The sequence below is a fragment of the Bubalus bubalis genome, chromosome 2 (assembly GCF_019923935.1).
Source record: "Bubalus bubalis isolate 160015118507 breed Murrah chromosome 2, NDDB_SH_1, whole genome shotgun sequence".
In the NCBI taxonomy this organism is placed as follows: domain Eukaryota; kingdom Metazoa; phylum Chordata; class Mammalia; order Artiodactyla; family Bovidae; genus Bubalus; species Bubalus bubalis.
In genome coordinates this window covers 70,935,068-70,957,438 of record NC_059158.1, presented here as the reverse complement: position 1 = coordinate 70,957,438, position 22,371 = coordinate 70,935,068, and the positions used below count along the sequence as shown (strand labels likewise).

The window sequence follows — 22,371 nt, the reverse complement described above, 5'->3', positions numbered from 1 at the left end:
GGGGGGCGGGGGCGGGGTGGTGGTGAGTGGAAATGAGATGGAAATTTCCATGTTGTGAAGTACAAATGAGATAATGGATATCATATCTTCAACTATTATGAACCTAACCAGTCCATCATCCATGTCATCAACAAAGAAACAGCTTCTCCTTGTGTGGGGCTGGATCATTCGGGTGGCAGAGTACTGGAGATGACACGGGTCATGTCACACCACACAGAGCCACTATTCCCTTCTACACAGGCCTGTTGTGGACCTGCCCCACCAGGCCTCACTCCCACTTACTGTGAGGTGGGAGGTCTTTCACATTTAGGGTGAAGGTTGTTATTCTTTCTCCCTGTCTCTCAGGGTCCCTGCTATTCCTCCCTACAGTCCAGCCTTATATAACTCAGGATTAGAAGGGCATTGTAATGTCAACAGATAAATGCAGAAAACATGTATGTTATGGATATGAATGTCTATTAACATGGAACATGCTTTTCTCCTTCTCTCTAGGTTTTATTTTATGTCACCTATGGTCAACAATCAAATCCCTTATGATTATACAGTGGAAGTGAGAAATAGATTTAAGGGACTAGATCTGAGAGATAGAGTGCCTGATGAACTATGGACTAAGGTTCGTGACATTGTACAGAGACAGGGATCAAGACCATCCCCATGGAAAAGAAATGCAAAAAAGCAAAATGGCTGTCTGGGGAGGTCTTACAAATAGCTGTGAAAAGAAGAGAAGCGAAAAGCAAAAGAGAAAAGGAAAGACATAAGCATCTGAATGCAGAGTTCCAAAGAATAGCAAGAGAGATAAGAGAGCCTTCCTCAGTGATCAATGCAAAGAAATAGAGGAAAACAACAGAATGGGAAAGACTAGAGATCTCTTCAAGAAAATTAGAGATAGCAAGGAACATTTCATCCAAAGATGGGCTCGATAAAGGACAGAAATGGTATGGACCGAACAGAAGCAGAAGATATTAAGAAGAGGTGGCAAGAATACACAGAACTGTACAAAAAAGATCTTCACAACCAAGATAATCACAATGGTGTGATCACTCACCTAGAGCCAGCCATCCTGGAATGTGAAGTCAAGTGGGCCTTAGAAAGCATCACTACGAACAAAGCTAGTGCAGGTGATGGAATTCCAGTTGAGCTATTTCAAATCCTGAAAGATGAGGCTGTGAAAGTGCTGCACTCAATATGCCAGCAAATTTGGAAAACTCAGCAGTGGCCACAGGACTGGAAAAGGTCAGTTTTCATTCCAATCCCAAAGAAAGGCAATGCCAAAGAATGCTCAAACTACCACACAATTGCATTCATCTCACACGCTAGTAAAGTAATGCTCAAAATTCTCCAAGCCAGGCTTCAGCAGTACGTGAACCATGAACTTCCAGATGTTCAAGCTGGTTATATAAAAGGCAGAGGAACCAGAGATTAAATTGCCAACATCCGCTGGATCATCGAAAGAGCAAGAGAGTTCCAGAAAAACATCTATTTCTGCTTTATTGACTATGCCAAAGCCTTTGACTGTGTGGATCACAATAAACTGGAAAATTCTGAAAGAGATGGGAATACCAGAGCACCTGACCTGCCTCTTGAGAAACCTATATGCAGGTCAGGAAGCAACAGTTAGAACTGGACATGGAGCAAAAGACTGGTTCCAAATAGGAAAAGGATTACGTCAAGGCTGTGTATTGCTACCCTGCTTATTTAACTTGTATGCAGAGTACATCATGAGAAACGCCGGGCTGGAAGAAGCACAAGCTGGAATCAAGATTGCCAGGAGAAATATCAATAACTTCATATATGCAGATGACACCACCCTTATGGCAGAAAGTGAAGAGGAACTAAAAAGCCTCTTGATGAAAGTGAAAGAGGAGAGTGAAAAAGTTGGCTTAAAGCTCAACATTCAGAAAACTAAGATTATGGCCTCTGGTCCCATCACTTCATGGGAAATAGATGGGGAAACAGGGTTACACTTTATTTTGGGGGGCTCCAAAATCACTGCAGATGGTGATTGCAGCCATGAAATTAAAAGACACTTACTCCTTGGAAGGAAAGTTATGACCAACCTAGATAGCATATTAAAAAGCCGAGACATCACTTTGCCAACAAAGGTCCATCTAGTCAAGGCTATGGTTTTTCCAGTTGTCATGTATGGATGTGAGAGTTGGACTGTGAAGAAAGCTGAGTGCTGATGAATTGCTGCTTTTGAACTGTGGTGTTGGAGAAGACTCTTGAGAGTCCCTTGGACTGCAAGGAGATCCAACCAGTCCATTCTGAAGGAGATCAGTCCTGGGTGTTCTTTGGAAAAAATGATGCTAAAGCTGAAACTCCAGTACTTTGGCCACCTCATGTGAAGAGTTGACTCATTGGAAAAGACTCTGATGCTGGGAGGGATTGGGGGCAGGAAGAGAAGGGGATTACAGAGGATGAGATGGCTGGAATGCATCACCAACTCGACAGACATGAGTCTGAGTGAACTCCAGGAGTTGGTGATGGACAGGGAGGCCTGGCGTGCTGCAATTCATGGGGTCGCAAAGAGTCGGACATGACTGAGCAACTGAACTGAACTGAACTGACTGATGGTCAACAACTGCAATTTTTTCCCCAATAACATTCCTAGATAAGATCATATATTTGACTTTATTTTCCCTACTTTTTTTTCCTTAAAGTTACTTTAAGTATTGTTTATAATAAAAGGCAAACATATAACCAAAACAACTTAATGAAAATTAAACCTAATATCTGCTATATATACATTTAAAATGCAGAGAAATAAGTATGTGGAAACTATTTCCATTATCACTGGTAGTTGCTAGATTTATAAAATATTTTGTGCATGTAGAGACGACTGAAGAACAGTAAGTTTCAGTTTCCTTCTCTCTCTTTGTCCACCTTGACCTTGCTCACAGCCTTAGCAACCAGACAAAAATCAACTTCAGACTCTGAAGGGCATGCGATAAGTAGGTTACACACAATCAAAAATTATAAATTTTTATTTTAAAATGTTAAACTTACTACAGGCTGATCAAGAAAGATCAAATATGAATTTTTTAAACATGTAGTATTTGAAATTGGAAAATTTTGGTTTATAACTAATAATTTTTAAGTTGCAAGAACATTTCATGAAGATGTTGCCTGTTTCAAATACTCAATAAGATCTTCTCTCTCACTCTTCTTTTTAAGACCAGCAAAGATCATTTTAGTTCCAGGGATATATTTCTTTGGGTTCTCCAAATATTCCATCAGAGTCTGCTCTCCCCAGATAATGCCTATAAAGGTGAAAATAAGTTTTAAGTTTGCATAATTACATTTATAAAACTTACTTACTGATGTGATCTACATTCATGAACAAAAGCTTACTTTTGGACTCAATAGGAATGCTATTATAACCGAAAATACTTACTGTTTCTGACCGACAAAAAAATTCCAAAATTGGCCTTTGGTGATCTACTGTTTGGGTTTCTTATAGAAATCCAATGCTGTTTAAGATTATCTAAGGTACACCAATGAACCACCAACCCAGACATGTTGTGCCATCCTCCTAGAGTCACAGAGTTCATTCTAGAAAAGATCTTAGAGGTCAATTGACCCAAATCCTCATTTTGCAGATAAGTGAATGATGACCCAAAGAGAGGATAATAATTTACCTTAAGATGACAAGGCTACAGAGTCAGGAACCTGTGACCAGTAACTCATGTTTCCATGTTTGGGGTGGGGGGTTGCTTGGTTGGTTTTTTACCAATCATAGCAAGCTGCCTTTTTCTAGATCCCTACCAAAAGCCTATGACTTCAGGAATCCAGTTTTAAAACCAGAGAAAAAGGTTGCCTCTAACTTTTTTTCCTTTCTGAAACCAGTTGAAAAGAACATGAACAAAGAGAAATAGAAATGCTAATTCTACTTTTAATAAAATTCTTAAGGGAATGCCTCTTATCACCAAATTCGATACAATTAGAAAACTACCACAGACATAAAACCTGGACCAGAGTGAGAGGACACTTGTCACTAGTTTCAAGACAAAAGTTCCCCAGAAGAGGTGACAAATCCTAAGGGGCAGAGTCATGACCCTCTGGCCCCAAAAGAGTACAGTATATATGGACTGGCTTTGAAAGTCTAAATTCAATTTGATATCATGGAGGGCCAGGGGAGCCAGGATTAAAGAAGAAAACACATCTTTAAAAGAAAGATTCTACCTTGTTACAGGATAGAAGAGAAAGGTACTGGGTAACCCTGGAACTACCAGACTTGGTCAGCTGAAGGGCCAAATAACCCCTCAGCCAACATTCACACATACACATATCTCTAAAACATGACTGTGGGTAAGGAAGACTTCATAACCAACTGGAAAGCTCAGACCCTCACTCTTACTGACCTTCTGCACATACCCATCCTGATGAATCGTCCTCATCAAAAGATGAGTAGTAATCAAAAAGGAATCAGCATGAAAGAGTACTAAAAACACATACACACAACATGCACACACACAGCAGAAATACAAAAAACCAAAAGATAAATATACACATCAGAAATCATCAGAAAAATCATGACCACATTCCCATGGATTCAAAAAAGATCTTTACAAATCAAGGGTTTACAGCAGAGCTACAAAGGGTCAAGGAGAAAATAATAAAAACAGAAGACATAAATGACAGTGAAAAGAATAGACATTGCTGATAGCACACTCAGGCTTGAAAGTATTGATAAAAAACAAAATGAAAAAAAAATAAAAGTTTAAAACAATCAAAGGAAAAATAAGTTATAGAAGATATGCAGACAAAAGACATCCAAAATGTGTACAACTGATGGCCCAAGTAACGTTTCTTTAAAAAACAAATGAAAAAGTATAAAATTTTTAAAACATGTAGTGCAAGAAAACTTTCAAAAATAAAAGTTCTGAGTCTACCAACTGAAAGAATACATATCCCAGGAAATTCTGAAACAAATTAATCAAGGCTTACACACAACCCAATAAGTTATTAATTTTTAATAAGAATTTTACTGAAACTTAGGGGGGAAAGAATAAAATTAAAATAAAACCAATTAACTTATAATGGAAAACAGTCAGGCTGGCTTCAGATTTCTTCAAAGAATAATTCAACACAAAGCATACAAAATCTTGGGGAACTAAAAGAATCATCCAATTATTTTAAGTCTAGCCAAAAAGTCTAGCACAGAGTCGGACATGACTGAAGCGACTTAGCAACAGCAGCAGCAGCAGTGAGATATAATTGACATTTAACATTCTCTAAGTTTAAGGTGTACAATATGTTGATTTGATACATTTATATATTGATTTTTCATTACCACCATAGCAAGAGCAAAAAACTCCACCCCATCACATAATTGCCATTTCTTTTTTATAGTAAGAACATTTAAGATATACTCTCTTCTGCTGCTGCTAAGTCACTTCAGTTGTGTCCGACTCTGTGCGACCCCATAGACATCAGCCCACCAGGCTCCCCTGCCCCTGGGATTCTCCAGGCAAGAACACTGGAGTAGGTTGCCATTTCCTTCTCCAATGCATGAAAGTGAAAAGTAAAAGTGAAGTCGCTCAGTCCTGTCTGACTCTTAGCGACCCCATGGACCGCAGCCTACCAGGCTTCTCCATCCATGGGATTTTCCAGGCAAGAGTACTGGAGTGGGGTGCCACTGCATTCTCCGATATACTCTCTTAGCAACTCTCAAGTATATAATACAGGATTATTAGCTATAATCACCATGCTATACATTAGATCCTCTGAACTTGTTAATCTTGTGGCTGGGAGTTTGTACCCTTTAACCAGTATCTCTCCATTACCCTAACTCCCCGCCCCAGTCACTACTATTCTACTCTCTATTTTTCTAAGCTTGGCTCTTTCAGATTCCACATATAAGTGATATTATACAGGATTTGTCTTTCTCTGTCTGACTTATTTCACTTAGCATGATGCCCTCAAGATTCATCCAAGTTGTTGCAAATAGCAGGATTCCCTTCTTTCTCATGGCTGCATAGTATTCTATTGGGTATAAATAGCACTTCTTCTTCATTCATCCATCCATTAATGGACTCTATGTCATTTCGATATCTTGGCTATTGCAAATAATGCTATAATGAACATGGAGGTATAGATACCTCTTCAAGGTTCTATTTTCATTTCCTTTGGATGTATACCCAGGAGTGGGATTACTGGATCATATGGTGGTTATATTTTTAACTTTTTGAGGAAACTATATACTGTTTTCCATAGTGGCTGCATCAATTTACATTCCCACCAACAGTGCAAAGGGTTCCCTTTTCTCCACATCCCTGCCAATAATTGTTATTTCCTGTCTTTTGATAACAGCCACTCTAAAGGTGTGAGGTAACAATCTCATCTGCATTACTGGGTCACTAGTGATGACAGCCACCTTTTCATGTATCTGTTGGCCCTCTGTGTATCTTCTTTGGAAAAATATCTATTCTGTTCCTCTGTAAATTTTTTAATTTGGCTGTTTGGTTTTCTCTCTATTGAGTTGTATGAGTTCTTTATATATTTTAGATATTAACCCCTTATTAGATACATGATTTGTAAATATGTTCTCCCATTCAGTAGGGTGCCTTTTAATCTTGTTGATTGTCTCTTTTGATGTTCAGAAGCTTTTCAGTTTGATATACTGTGCTGTGCTTAGTTGCTCAGTTGTGTCCAACTCTTTGCAACCCCATGGACTATAGCCTGCGAGGCTCCTCTGTCCATGGGGATTCTCCAGGCAAGAATATTGGAGTGGGTTACCATGCCCTCCTCCAGGGGCTCTTCCCAACCCAGGGATCAAACCCAGGTCTCCCACACTGCAGGCAGATTATTTACCAACTGAGACACCAGAGAAGCCCAAGAATACTGGAGTGGGTAGCCTATACCTTCTCCAGAGGATCTTCCCAAACCAGGAATTGAACTGGGGTCTCCTGCATTGCAGTGGATTCTTTACCAGCTGAGCTACCAGGGAAGCCCTTAGTTTGATATAATCTCATTTATTTTTGCTCTTTTTGCTTGTGCCTTTGGTGTCATATCCAGAAAACCACTGTCAAGACCAGTGTGGAAGAGTTTTCCCCTATGTTTTCTTCTAGGAGTTTTATAGTTTCCAGTCTTATGTTTAAATCTTTAATGCATTTCAAATTAATTTTTGTCAGTAATATACACTAGAGTCCAATTTCATTCTGCTACTTATCATTCTTCTTTCATTATTAAAACTAACAAATACTCATATTATATGACCAAGTAAGTCACAAATACTACTTAAACAATCTCACTTAGGAAAATTTTATTTCTAATTGTTAAATAATGTTAAAGCCAAGCCTTATAAGCCTTTTATCTTTGACAATAGCCTATAATAAAAGATATATTTGTAGTAAGTTTTAATATGATTTCAAATCAATATTAATAAACAAAGAAAATGTTAAAAAGAAAGAGTTTTAAAATGTTGGCAGCTAGAGGGACAATAATAACTGTTCTAAAAATCAGAACTTTAAAAGTTGACTGTTCTTATAAGAAGATAATAAAGACACTATAGAAAAATATTACTTGAAAAGTTAAAGAGCCATATAAATGCAAACAATAAATGCAAGTTTAAGACCTACTGTAATAAGTGCAATTCAATTCTCATACTAACTGTCTAGAGTTAGCACAGACTCCAAAGTTTCCAACAAGGCTGCAAGTTCAGGGTACCCAGCCCATCCAAACTTCTAACCAATTGGCTATAAATTTAAGGGTTCCCAGGACCCCCTTAGGTATGATAATTCAGTAAAACAATTCACAGAACTCAGGAAAGCACCACTTAAAAACCACAGTTTTACTATAAACAATACAAATCAGTACCAGCCAAGTGAAGAGACCCATATGGTGAGTTCTGGGAATGTCACAAACACAGAGTCCTGGCCCTCTGGAATCAGAACTCATCACCCTTCTAGTACACGGATGTGCTTACCAAACAGGAAGCTCAAATAGAGCTTCCAGTTTAAAGTGGTCAGAGTTTTTGACTGGGGTTTCATTACACAGACTTGACTGTTGCATCACTCACCATGTGTCTGAACTCAATCTCCAGCCCCTACCCTCTATACCTGGAGATTAGACTGATATCACGTAGCCCAAAGTCCCAATTCTCTAATCAAAGAGTTGGTCTTTCCAGCTCGGCCAGTCCCAGCCCTATCAAGAGCCCTACTGAATTTTCTCATTAGCATAAATTCAGGCTGCAATCCCAAGGCCCAAGGTTGAAAAACAAAGACACTCGTGTGTGTGTGTGTGTGTGTGTGTGTGTGTGTGTGTGTGTGTATACATGTTAGTCTCTCAGTTGTGTCTGACTGTTTGTAACTCCATGGACTATATATAACCTGCCAGGCTCCTCTGTCCATGGAATTCTCCATACAACAATACTGGAGTGGGTTGCCATTCCCTACTCCGGGGGATCTTCCTGACTCAGGGATCAAACCCAGATCTCCAGCATTACAGGCAGATTTTTTTTACCATTTGAGCCACCAGGGCAAACTCTCTTATCACTGGGAAATTCCAATGTTTTACAGATCCCTCCCAAGAACCTGAGATAAAGACCAGACAAATTCTTTATTAAAGAATATCTACTAACCAGCATTTCTACATACACTAAATACAATGATATTGTATTATAACAACTATGCTTCCCAGGTGGCACTAGCGGTAAAGACCCACCTGCCAATGCAGGAGACCTAAGAAACATGGGTTCGATCCCTGGATTGGGAAGATCCCCTGGAGTAGGAAATGGCAACACACTCCAGTATTCTTGCCTAGAGAATCCCATGGACAGAGGCACCTAGTAGGCTAGAGTCCACGGAGTTGTAAAAAGAGAAACGAATGAAGCGACTTAGCCCAATGTAAGTAATGTAACAACTACACAGATGTTTTGAAAAGGTGATAAACACCCTTGACTTGACAAAGATTAAACTTCATGTTGCTTTAATATAAGAATTTTTATCAATTGTCTATATATGTAATTTATATATATGTGGTCATTTTTTGTTGGTGTCCCCTGAATAAAACTGTGTTGAGACCCCCTAACCTCTGGTGCTTCAGAATGTGGCTTTGTTTGGAAATAAGGTCATTGCAGCTGTGATTAGTAATGATCACAACTAAAAAGTAAGATAGGCCATACTGAGAAGGATAGGTCGCCCAATCCAATATTACTATTATCCTTACTAGAAGGCCATGTGAACACAGACACATGGGGACAAGGTAACAACGAAGGCAGAGGCTGGAGTCATGCAGCTGAAGGCTCCAAACTCCAAGTTTACTGGCAAACACCCAGAAGCTAGAAAGAAGCAAGGGAGGATTGTCCTCAGGCTTCAGAAAGACCATGGCCATGCCGACATCCTGATTTACACTTCTAGCCTCCAGAGCTATGAACCCAAAAATTTCCACTATTTTAAGCCACCTAAATTATGGTACTTGGTTACAGATGCCCTAGAAAACTATTACTGCCCTCCAATGCTAAGATGTAGCAGTACTGCTCTAAAACAGACTTAGCATATACTTCCCGCCTCATCAGAGTTTACCTGGGAACCCAAGTCTAGGAACAAATGGCTTTGCCACTTTTCCATCCTACTAAACGGCACTGCTCTCAAGGCTTTGAGAAAATGAAAAGTATCTTACTTTCACATATGCACAGAAAAAGCTGGCAATCTAGATGTGTTAATTTTCTTTTACTCAAACCATTTGACTATCCATAAGGTCTCTTTCTCCAAAATTCCAGATAACAAAAATTTCACTACATCTTATCTATCTGTAGTATGAGTAACTCACAATTAATCTTTTTGATTGTAAAATAAGTGCTGAACATTAAGCTTTCAATTGCTGAGGCAACTCCTTCAAATATACACATTTTTAATAAATGCACTACCAGCTACACAGGGTCCCTTGGACTGCAAGGAGATCAAACCAGTCAATCCTAGAGGAGATCAATCCTGAATATTTATTGGAGGGACTGATGCTGAGGCTAAAGCTCCAATACTTTGGCTGCCTGACTCTAAGAGCCAACTCACTGGAAAAGACCCTGATGCTGGGAAAGACTGAAGGCAGGAGACGAAGGGGATGGGAGAGGACGATTTGGTTGGATGGCATCACCCGGCTAAATGGACATGAGTTTGAGCAAGCTCTGGGAGATGGTGAAGGACAGGAAAGCCTGGCATGTTGCAGTCCATGGGGTCACAGGGAGTCAGACATAACTGAGCGACTGAGCAACAACTACACAAGTAGATGGAGAGCCAGGTTGCCCACCCATGAAGTTCCCTTTCTTCAGAAAGCTCTGGTAGACCCACATACATATTTGATTGACCTGCTTGCTTTTCCTTTCCCATGCTTTAATTCGTGCTTTTATATTTTAAATTCACCAGTAAAGAGTGAACCCATAAAACCCTAGGCAACCCATCCTCAACCCCAATAAAAGCAAAACTCCAAGCCCGTGCTCTCTCTCTCTACCTGCAACCACACTGTGTGGACCCAGGCATGCTGTGTACCCTCAAGGATCTGTGAGTAATAAACTTTGTTTTTTCCAGTTTCCTGATGTTGTTGCTAAAGTAAAGTGCACCTTGCAATCATATTAAGAAATGTAATAGGCTGAGACCAACCCCAAACACTATCTTACTAGAAACATTAATACAGGTTGAAATAAGTAGAATCCCTCTTTTGACAAAAAGCAAGCTATTACATGTGCACTCGAAAATAAAAAATAGTACACAAGATGCCAAGTACCCATATTAAAGCCCTTCTCCTACAACATGGTCTCCAAAGCTCAATCAAGTAAGGTAATTTAGTTTATGTTGTTGTTGTCATTTAGTCACTAAGTCGTATCTGACTCTTTTGCAACCCCATGAATTGTAGACTGCCAGGCTCCTCTGTCCATGGGATTTCACAGGCAAAAGTACTGGAGTGGGTGCCATTTCCTTCTCCAGGGGATCTTCCCAACCCAGGAACTGAACCTTCATCTCCTACACTGGTAGGCAGGTTCTTTACCACTCAGCCACCAGGGAAGCCCAATTTGGTCTATATAAGCAGTATAAAACCTATTAAGTAAATTTTTAGTACTAAATTCAAATCACTAATGAAAGGATTCGCAGCTGCCAATAATCTATATTTAAAACTTCTTCAAACACCAAGTAAAGACATCACAAGAAAATGACAAACCAATTATCTCTTATGTAAAAATCTTCAACAAAGTACTAGCAAGTTAAATTCAACAGTACTGTTAAAAGAACTACACACTACAACCAATTGGGATTTATCCCAGGAATGCAAGAATAGTTCAACACAGGAAATTCAATATAATACAAACATTAATAGAGCAAAAGGGGAAAAAAAACACAAGATTATCTCAACAGACACAGAAAAAGCATTTCACAAAATCCAAAACCTTTTCATGAGAAAAAACATTCAGCAAACTAGCAATAGAAAGGACCTTGCTTAACATGGAAAACAGAATTTATGGAAAACCCACAGCTAGCACCATATTCAAGGTAAAAAATGGAAACCTTTCCCTCTAAGATCAGGAACGAGATAAAGATTCTCACTTTTACCAGAGCTATTCAGAATTCTACCAGAAGTCTTAGCCAGAGCAATTAGGAAAAAATAACAAATAAAAGCTACTCAGGTTGGGAAGGAAGCAAAACTATCTCTATTCACAGGTGACATAATTCTCTACATAGAAAATGCTAAAGAATCACAAAAAATCTACTAGAGATAATAAACGAATTTAGCAAAGTTGCACAGTACAAGATCAACATGGCTTGTCTGGTGGTGCAGTGGTAAAGAATCCATCTGCCAATGCAGGAGACACAAGAGACATGGGTTTCATCCCTGAAATCAGGAAGATCTCCTGGGGTAGGGAATGGCAACTCACTCCAGTATTCTTGCCTGGAAAATTCCATAGACAGAGGAGCCTGGTGGGATACAGTTCATGGGGTCACAGAGAGTCAGATGTGACTGATTGAGCACCCACGCCAAAAAATGGAAAGACATCCCATGTTCATAGAATTTAATGTTAATACTGTTAAAATGGCAATACTCGCCAAAACAATTTACAGATATTATGCAATCTCTATCAAAATTCTATAGGCCTTTTTTGCAGAAATGGAAAAATGATCTTCCAACTTAGGAAGTTACAAAGGGTCCTGAAAAGCCAAAAAAATACTGAAAAATAAAAACACTGTTGGAGGGCTCATCCTTCCGAATTTCAAACTGTATTAGGAAGCTACAATAACCAAAACAGTGTGGCCCCAGTATAAGAACAGAAAGGCAACAGGCTGCATTTCACTATTGTATGTCTGCAAGAACAGACATATAGACAAATGGAAGAGAACTGAAAGTCCAGACGTAAACCTTAACATATATGGTCAACTGATTTTCAACAAGCGAGTAAATTCCATTCAACTGTGAAAGAATGAATCCCTTCAACAAACGGTACAAGGACAACTAAATAACCACATGCAAAAGAATACAGTTGGACCACTACCTCACTGTATATAAAAACTTAATGATAATTAGAGGTAAGACAGTGACCTAAATGTAAGAACTAAAACAATTAGAAGAAAATATAGGGTAAATCTTTATGACCTTTGATATGGTGATAGATTCTTAGATTTAACATCCAAAACACAAGCAACATCAACAATAAAAATAAACAGACTTCATACAAATTAAAAACCACTGTTCATCAAAAGACATTATTTTTAAAAACAAAGACAATCTACAGAATAAGAGAAAAAAAACTGCAAGTCACTTATTTGATAAGAGTTTAATGTTAAGAACACATGGACACCTCTTCCAGTGCAGTGCAGCACATGTGTGCTCAGTTCAGTTCACTTCAGTCGCTCAGTCGTGTCTGACTCTTCGCGACCCCATGAATCGCAGCATGCCAGGCCTCCCTGTCCATCACCAACTCCTGGAGTTCACCCAGACCCACGTCCATCGAGTCAGTGATGCCATCCAGCCATCTCATCCTCTGTCGTCCCCTTCTCCTCTTGCCCCCAATCCCTCCCAGCATCAGAGTCTTTTCCAATGAGTCAACTCTTCGCATGAGGTGGCCAAAGTACTGGAGTTTCAGCTTCAGCATCATTCCCTCCAAAGAAATCTCAGGGCTGATCTCCTTCAGAATGGACTGGTTGGATCTCCTTGCAGACCAAGGGACTCTCAAGAGTCTTCTCCAACACCACAGTTCAAAAGCATCAATGCTTCGGCGCTCAGCCTTCTTCACAGTCCAACTCTCACATCCATACATGACCACAGGAAAAACCATAGCCTTGACTAGACGGACCTTTGTTGGCTAAGTAATGACTGTGCTTTTGAATATGCTATCTAAGTTGGTCATAACTTTCCTTCCAAGGAGTAAGCGTCTTTTAATTTCATGGTGGCAGTCACCATCTGCATTGATTTTGGAGCCCCAAAAAACAAAGTCTGACACTGTTTCTACTGTTTCCCCATCTACTTCCCATGAAGTTATGGGGCCGGATGCCATGATCTTCGTTTTCTGAATGTTGAGTTTTAAGCCAACTTTTTCACTCTCCACTTTCACCTTCATCAAGAGGCTTTTGAGTTCCTCTTCACTTTCTGCCATAAGGGTGGTGTCATCTGCATATCTGAGGTTATTGATATTTCTCCCAGCAATCTTGATTCCAGCTTGTGTTTCTTCCAGTCCAGCATTTCTCATGATGTACTCTGCATATAAGTTAAACAAGCAGGGTGATAATATTCAGCCTTGACATACTCCTTTTTCCTATTTGGAACCAGTCTGTTGTTCCATGTCCAGTTCTAACTGTTGCTTCCTGACCTGCATAGAGGTTTCTCAAAAGGCAGGTCAGGTGGTCTGGTATTCCCATCTCTTTCAGAATTTTCCACAGTTTATTGTGATCCACACAGTCAAAGGCTTTGGCATAGTCAATAAAGCAGAAATAGATGTTTTTCTGGAACTCTCTTGCTTTTTCCATGATCCAGGGGATGTTGGCAATTTGATCTCTGGTTCCTCTCAGTCGTGTCCAATTCTTTGTGACCCCATGAACTGTAGCCCATTAGGTTCCTCTGTCAATGGAACTTTCCAGGCAAGCATACTGGAGTTTTGTTGCCATTTCCTACTCCAGGGGATCTTCCCAACCCAGGGATCGACCCTATGTCTCTTGTGTCTCCTGCATTGGCAGGTGGATTCTTTACCATTGCACCACCCGGAAAGAACTCTTAAAACCTGACAAAAAGTCAACTCGAATAAAAAATGGGTAGAGAATATAAACAGACATTTTTCCAAAGAAAATATACAAATGGCCAGCAAGCACATGAAACAATGTTCAACATTATGGATCATTAAGGAAATACAAAGCAAAGTCACCAACGCTACTTCCTACCCACTGTTGCTATTGTTTTTAGTTGCTAAGTTGTGATCAACTCTTTTGAGACCCCATGAGCTGTAGCCCATCAGGTTTCTCTGTCCATGGGATTTCCCAGACAAGAATACTGAAGTGGGTTGCCATTTCCTTCTCCCAAAGATCTTCTCAACCCAGGGATCAAACCCACATCTCCTGTATTGCAGGCAGATTCTTTACTGCTAAGCTACCTGGGAAGCCCTCATATCCACTAAGACGGCAGTAAAAGAGAAGAAAAGGAAATAACAAGTGTGGGTGCATATATAGAGAAATAAGAATCCTCCTCCATTGACGATGGAAAAGAAAAATGGTATAACCACTGTGGAAAATAGCTTGCTGCTGCCTGCTGCTGCCAAGTCGCTTCCGTCATGTCCAACTCTGTGCGACCCCATATACGGCAGCCCACCAGGCTCCCCCGTCCCTGGGATTCTCCAGGCAAAAACACTGGAGTGGGTTGCCATTTCCCGCTCCAATGCATGAAAGTGAAAAGTCAAAGTGAAGTCGCTCAGTCATGTCAGACTCTTAGTGACCTCATGGACTGCAGCCTACCAGGCTCCTCCGACCATGGGATTTTCCAGGCAAGAGTACTGGAGTGGGGTGCCATTGCCTTCTCCGGGAAAATAGTTTGACTTTTCCTCAAAAAGTTATTAGCTGATCCAGCAATTTCACTCCTAGGTATAGATTTAACGTAACTGAAAACAGGGACTTAAACAAACACTTTTTCACAAATGTTCACAGCAGTACTGCTTAAAATAGGTACAAGGTGGAAACAATACAAATGTCCATCAATTGATAAATGAATAAAAAAAAATTATGTATATACACACACACACACACACACACACACACATATATATATGCAATGGAATATTACCCAGCCATAAAAAAGTAATAAAGTACTGATATATGCTTCAATTTCAATGAAAATATGCTAAGCAAAAGAAGTCAAACACAAAAGATCATATATTATATGATTCCTTTCATATGAAATGTCCAGAGTAGGGAAATCCATTGAAACAGCAGATAAGTGATTGCCAAAGGCTGGTAGTTAGATACGAGGAGTGATTATTTAATGGGTACAACGGTTTTCCTGGGATAACAAAAAAGCTTTGAAACTACAGAGGTGGTGATTGTACAACACTGTGGATACAGTAAATGTTTCTGAATTTTACACTTCAAAATGGCTAATTATATTTATGTGAATTTCATCTACTAGAAAAATAAAAAGAAATATAAAATAAAATAAAAATCTTTCCAAACAGTAGTATAGTAGTGATATGAAATTTGGACCAGTAAGAAATGCTCAGATCCCAAGAACAGTTCAAAACAGAGAAGTACTTTATTTTTTAAGTGAATGCTAACTATATTTATAAATATATATAGATATAGATATCTCCAGGAGTAATAAATTGCTTTTCAAACATATTACAGTCTTTTGCAACTATTTTTAATTTCAACCTAAAATTAACTGCCATCTACATACCTTCTATCAACAAAGAAATGACTGACTATACTTTTTCAAGCTGAAAAATAACTGAATATACTTTTTCAAATTGAATATACTTTTTAACCCTGCTAAGAATCACTACCACAAATAGAAAATTACCATTATGCCATTAAAACATAATTTGATTTTTTAAATTCAGCTTATGCTTTTTCAAGATAAATGTATTGCAAAAAATGAAGTGTCTTGTATAGGCAAAAAATTAATGCTACAGAAGATTGCTAATCTTGCTGATAAAAACATGACCAGTTATCCAAACACAGATCTTTTGATATACATTAATATTTCTGTAATATAAACATGGATTTCATTTTTAATACTGCAAATTAGGAAATTATTATAATATCAAATCCTGTGTTTTCTTCTTTGCTACAAAGTTTCTGGTTCTCTCCAACAACTGCCTAGCTTTTACCTTTGTTTTTGTTTGCCTCAGTATAAGAAAATCCTGGCGCTTGTCCTGTTTTTCTGCCAAAAAGGCCCCAGAGATTTGGACCAGTCTTGTGTTTTCCACCTTTCTCCACTGTGTGGCACTGAGCACATTTTTGAATAAAGATCTTCTTGCCTGCCTCAGCATCTGCCATTTTGTTCTGCAATGAAACATTAAAACCACAGACCAAAGAAAATATCAGATTTGCAAAGCTGGAGAAAAAGGAATTTCAACACTTTGACTGAAGTATTAATGATATTAAACCAAAATATAATTTAAAGTATGTGCTTTGAATTCTGAGTGCTCAAAAACACAAACATAGCATTCAGTTTTATAAAGAACTGTCTCATTTATCAGATTTATTTTTAATTTCTAGCTATAGCTACTTTAGAAACTGCTATTGGTATAAGCCTGGTTTTATGTCAGCCTTCAGACAATTATGGGGTTCTCTGGTGGTTCAGACGGTAAAGCGTCTGCCTGCAATGTGGGAGACCTGGGTTCAATCCCTAGGTTGGAAAGATCCCCTGGAGAAGAAAATGGCAACCCACTCCAGTACTCTTGCATGGAAAATTCCATGGACAGAGGAGCCTGGCAGGCTATAGTCCATGGGGTCGCAAAGAGTCAAACACGACTGAGCAACTTCACTTCTTCACTTCTTCAGACAATTATAGTGATTTACCTAAATCAATTATATTCTTTCTTTTCACTTCCAAAAAGTACATGTGTAAAAAATTATGTGAAGCATATATGTCTAAATTGGTACTTCCTCACTTAAAAATAAAGATAGAACAAGTTGGAAAGATGATTAAATACAATGTTTATTATAAGTACTTATATGCCTGCAATAATAGACAAAACTATAAAATACCATGCAGAATGAGGCTACATATGGAATGAGGCAAGATACATATAATATATAATTTCATGTTTACTTTACACTCTAAGTGGTAAACAAATCTACCAAGACTAAATCAAGCATTACCTGAAAATAATTAAATAACAATACTGAGTTCAGTCAGCATTAGTATACATAGCAGAAAATACGTGGTCCTAAGTAGGAAAGATTTTATTTTACGGTGATAGACATACACAATAAATTCTGTACAAAGATATTTTTGTTTAGACTGCCAAAAACTCTACTGGGTACCTAAATAAATGCCTCATCCATCTAAAATGATATAAAAACTAAAATAATTTGAACTTATTGAACAAATGTAGCTTAAAATGCTAATGTCTGCAGTACCTTGGTTTTGTTTTCCTGCAGCTTGTGTTCTTTGAAGAATGGGTGCTGGGGCAGTGGAAGTGGGGATGGATTTCAACATAAGAGTTACTGTTACAGACATCATGAAAATTCCTAATTCTTTGACAGGTTCTAGGCACATTTTTACTTTCATAGCTCCATTGAGAAATAGAAAATGTTTGTGTTATTCTGACAATATTGAAAAAACAATACTGTTTAACTAAAGTAACTATCCTGGAGAAGGGCATGGCAACCCACTCCAGTATTTTCACCTAGAGAATCCCATGGACAGAGGAGCCTGGCGGGCTACAGTCCATGGGGTTCCAAAGAGTTGGACACAACTGACATGACTTAGCACGCCAAGTAACTATTACAGTGAAACTAGTATTTCATCTGTATGTACCATGTGCATGCATGCATGCTAAGTTGCTTCAGTTGTGTCCAGCTCTGTGGGACCCTATGGAATGATGCTAAAGCTGAAACTCCAGTACTTTGGCCACCTCATGCGAAGAGTTGACTCATTGGAAAAGACTCTGATGCTGGGAGGGATTGGGGGCAGGAGGAGAAGGGGACAACAGAGGATGAGATGGCTGGATGGCATCACTGACTCGATGGACGTGAGTCTGAATGAACTCCGGGAATTGGTGATGGACAGGGAGGCCTGGCGTGCTGTGATTCATGGGGTTGCAAAGAGTCAGACATGACTGAGCGACTGATCTGATCTGATCTGATGGATTGCAGCCCGCCAGGATCCTCTGTCTGTGGGATTCTCCAGGAAAGAATACTGGTGTCGGCTGCCATGCCCCACTCTAGGGGATCTTCCTGACCCAGGGATCGAACTTGTGTCTCTCCATTGGCAAGAGATGTAGCTACTGCATTGGCAGGCAGGTTCTTTACCACTACCAGCACTACTAAAAATACCACTACTATTTATGTAGAAACCCAAATCAGTGTCAATAATCCACTTAAAGGGAGGACAGAAGTTTTCTTTGGGCAGTATCCAAAACAATTCAACTGTTAATCAGTGCTTTAGGTCTAATGCTTGGGGCTGGTGGTGCACTGGGATGACCCAGAGGGATGGTATGGGGAGGGAGGAGGGAGGAGGGTTCAGGATGGGGAACACATGTATACCTGTGGCAGATTCATTTTGATATATGGCAAAACCAATACAATATTGTAAAGTTAAATAAAATAAAATTTAAAAAAAAAAAGAAAAACACTTTATCCAAGAGAAGATTACTTTAAAATTCCAAACTTAAATCAAAATACTGCATTCAATTTCTAATTAGGTGAGTTCTAGCAACTTTCTGTATAGGTACAGAATTCACTGAACCTTTGAATAAAGGACATAGAGAGGGAAACCTGAGTCACTAAGACAAACATATGGCCTTTAGTAAAATGTATTCACTATACCAGTAAAGCTTGTGTAATATAAAAATGTTAGGGAGGGGACATACGTATACTTATGGCTGGTTCATGCTGTTGTATGGCAGAAATCAACACAACACTGTAAATCAATTATCCACCAATTAAAAATAAACTAAAAAAAAGAATCTATGAGAACCCAAATGTCATCTCAGTACTAAAGCAAACTTTCTTTCCAATTTTTATATAAAGCAGAAAGATCAGATTGATTTTTATACCAATTAAATTTTACCAGTAATTCAGGAAACTAGACTTTAAAAAAAGGATAAAACAAAATATTTTGTTTTTTAACACAGATTTTACATGCAAGTTACTAAGAAAATATATACTGTCACTGTTCAAACTATCAGTATTTAACACAAAACACTTCTGCCATATTTAATCACTGCTGTGCAAGTATCTAAGATCCCTCTTCAAAGTGCATTAAAACCAGTAGATTCAGCAATGGCAGCAAGGGAGGACACAGGAAGACCAGGAAGGATCTCAAGGGAAGTCATTTTATCTTATAATCATTTGGCACTCTACTAGTACTTAGTAACTAAGAAGAAATATCTCACTGACATAGACAAAGATATGACATCTGGTATGAGAATGATCACTCATCCAAAAATGAATTCTAAAACTAAATAGACCAAGATAAGAGTAGAAAGCAATTACACATGCTTACTTAATGCCAGGCATATTCTAATGTGTAAGCCTGTACACATTATTAATGTATTTAATATCCACGCCAGCCATGTGAGATAGATACTATTAACATCTCCGTTTTTTATGGATGAGAAAAATGAAGCACATAGAGCTCGTTTCAAGTCATAAGCTGATGAAAAGTAGAGAGAGATGGTGAAAGATGAGAGAATTACATCTATAATCCTAGATTTTTAATTTCAACAATTCCCTTCTAAGAGTGATTGAGGCAACCCTGTGTTGAACATAATGTCTGACACACTGCAGCTGCTAAACTGAGTGAAAATACTTAACGAGGAGTAAGTGAAAAAACTTTTTAATACTGGTACATACCACTGGCATTTCTAATTTTGCCCATAAAAAGAGGAATGTGGCAAAAAAAACAATTAAGATACCATTAAAGTCTAAGAAGTCCATATAACTGAAGTGATGAAAGAGGAAAGAGAAGCTCACTAGAATATTTTAAGGATGAATACTACACTGATTTTAAAAAATTAAGTGGGATTATGCATGTTGTAGTGAGAGAAAACACTGGAGTGGAATGTATCACAAAGATGTGACCCTGGGTGAATCGTTTCATGTCTATGAACCACATGCATAGGTGTTTCTATAGCCTTTCTCCTTTCTAATCTGCTGTACTTGAACCTATGACCTGGAACAAGAATCCAGCTTTCCAAACTCCTAATTGCCAAAGGAAGTTCAAACTATCACACAATTGCACTCCTCTCACATGCTAGCAAAATAATGCTCAAAATTCTCCAAGCCAGGCTTCAACAGTACATGAACCGTGAACTTCCAGATGTTCAAGCTAGATTTAGAAAAGGCAGAGAGGCACCAGAGATCAAATTGCCAACATCCGCTAGATCATCGAAAAAGCAAGAGAGTTCCAGAAAAACATCTACTGCTGCTTTATTGACTATGCCAAAGCCTTTGACTGTGTGGATCACATCAAACTGCAAAATTCTTTAAGAGATGGGAATACCAGACCACCTGACTTGCCTCCTGAGAAATCTGTATGCAGGTCAAGAAGCAACAGTTAGAACTGGACATGGAACAACACACTGGTTCCAAATCAGGAAAGGAGTAGTCAAGGCGGTTTCTTACCACCCTGCTTATTTAACTTATATGCAGAGTACATCATGCAAAATGCTGGGTTGGATGAAGCACAAGCTGGAATCAAGACTGCCAGGAGAAATATCAGTAACCTCAGATAAGCTTTTGAACTGCAGTGTTGGAGAAGACTCTTGAGAGTCCCTTGGACCGCAATAGAGATCCAACCAGTCCATCCTAAAGGAAATCAGTCCTGAATATTAATTAGAAGGACTGATGCTGAAGCTGAAACTCCGATACTTTGGCCACCTGATGCGAAGAACTGACTCCTTGGAAAAGACCCTGATGCTGGGAAAGATTGAAGGCAGGAGAAGGGGAGGACAGAGGATGAGATGGTTGGATGGCATCACGCACTCGATGGACATGAGTTTGAGTAAGCTCCCGAAGTTGGTGATGGACAGGAAGGCTTGACGTGCTACACAGTCCTTGGGGTCGCAAAGAGTCGGAAACTGAGCGACTGAATTGAATCTCAGCATGCCACCACCTCCTTTTGGAGGCTGACTTCTGCTAAACATGGGGTGGGGGTTCGGCTCAAAATCAGTCCCATCCAGAAATCAGAAAGGCTGCAGCGAGGCCCCTGGTAGAAACAGTCAGAATTCTGTTTTACTTAGGACTACTCAGGCCCCCACCTGGCTAGGGCTAAGGGAGAGCTTCTTACTATCCGGACGGTTGGGATACTCCTCTCTGAGTGAGCTAAGTCACTTCAGTCGTGTCCGACTCTTTGCAATTCCATAGACTGCAGCCCACCAGGCTCCCCCGTCCCTGGGATTCTCCAGGCAAGAACACTGGAGTGGGTTGCCATTTCCTTCTCCAATGCGTGAAAGTGAAAAGTGAAAGTGAAGTCGCTCAGTCGTGTCCGACTCTTTGCGACCCCATGGGCTGCAGCCTACCAGGCTCCTCCACCCATGGGATTTTCCAGGCAAGAGTACTGGAGTGCGGTGCCACTGCCTTCTCCGTCTCTGAGTGAACCCAGGCCTAAATTGTATCGTGGTCCATAACGGTGTTCAGATCACATGAGGTCGCAGGCCACTCCCTCCTAGCTAGTCCCATACTTACCTCAGGGCCAGTGGCTCCGTCCTCTGCCTCCCTGCAGAACCTTTAGCGTCAACGTGCAGCTGTGAGCCACAGTCTGTCCTGAGATCAACGCTGGCGATACCGCAGCAGCGGCTCGAAGACTGTACTGCTGGCCCAGCTCAGCACGTGCTTCCAGGACGACGCCAGCCAATGGAAGGCGGGGCTCCGTCGGCACTGCTGATTGGTCCTCAAATCCTGCGGGAACGCAACTCTCGCAGGAGCAAAAAAACCTAGCACTGCAGAGTTGTTACTGATTGAGTTTAAATGTGACAAAATGTTTATTTCTTTAACTTTTACCTAACTTAAGAGTTATCTATGTATATTCACAGTATATACCAGTTCTTGCTTGAGGTAGGAACTCAACATTTTATGAATGATTCATTAGTGTTTGACTGTGGGAATCAAATCACGTCAATAAAAGAATAAGGCAAGTGCTTACTGGGGGCAAGATGCTGTGCCAAGCAACTTGGAAGGACAAACTCGGAACTGAAGTTCCAATTTTCTATGAGGTATAATCCAGCTGGGGCAAGATTAA

The 22,371-nt window shown here is 39.6% G+C and overlaps 1 protein-coding gene across 1 annotated transcript; it reads right to left on the bottom strand.

Annotated features, from left to right (window-relative positions):
- Positions 1-2,969: 2,969 nt before the first annotated feature.
- LOC112581627 (cytochrome c 2) lies at positions 2,970-22,371 on the bottom strand. The gene is made up of 3 exons (XM_025274284.3): positions 21,819-22,371; positions 16,289-16,463; positions 2,970-3,260 (listed from the first exon to the last, which is right to left on the bottom strand). Exons 2-3 carry the CDS (start codon positions 16,455-16,457, stop codon positions 3,112-3,114), a joined length of 318 nt encoding a protein of 105 aa, XP_025130069.1. The 5' UTR covers positions 16,458-16,463; positions 21,819-22,371; the 3' UTR covers positions 2,970-3,111.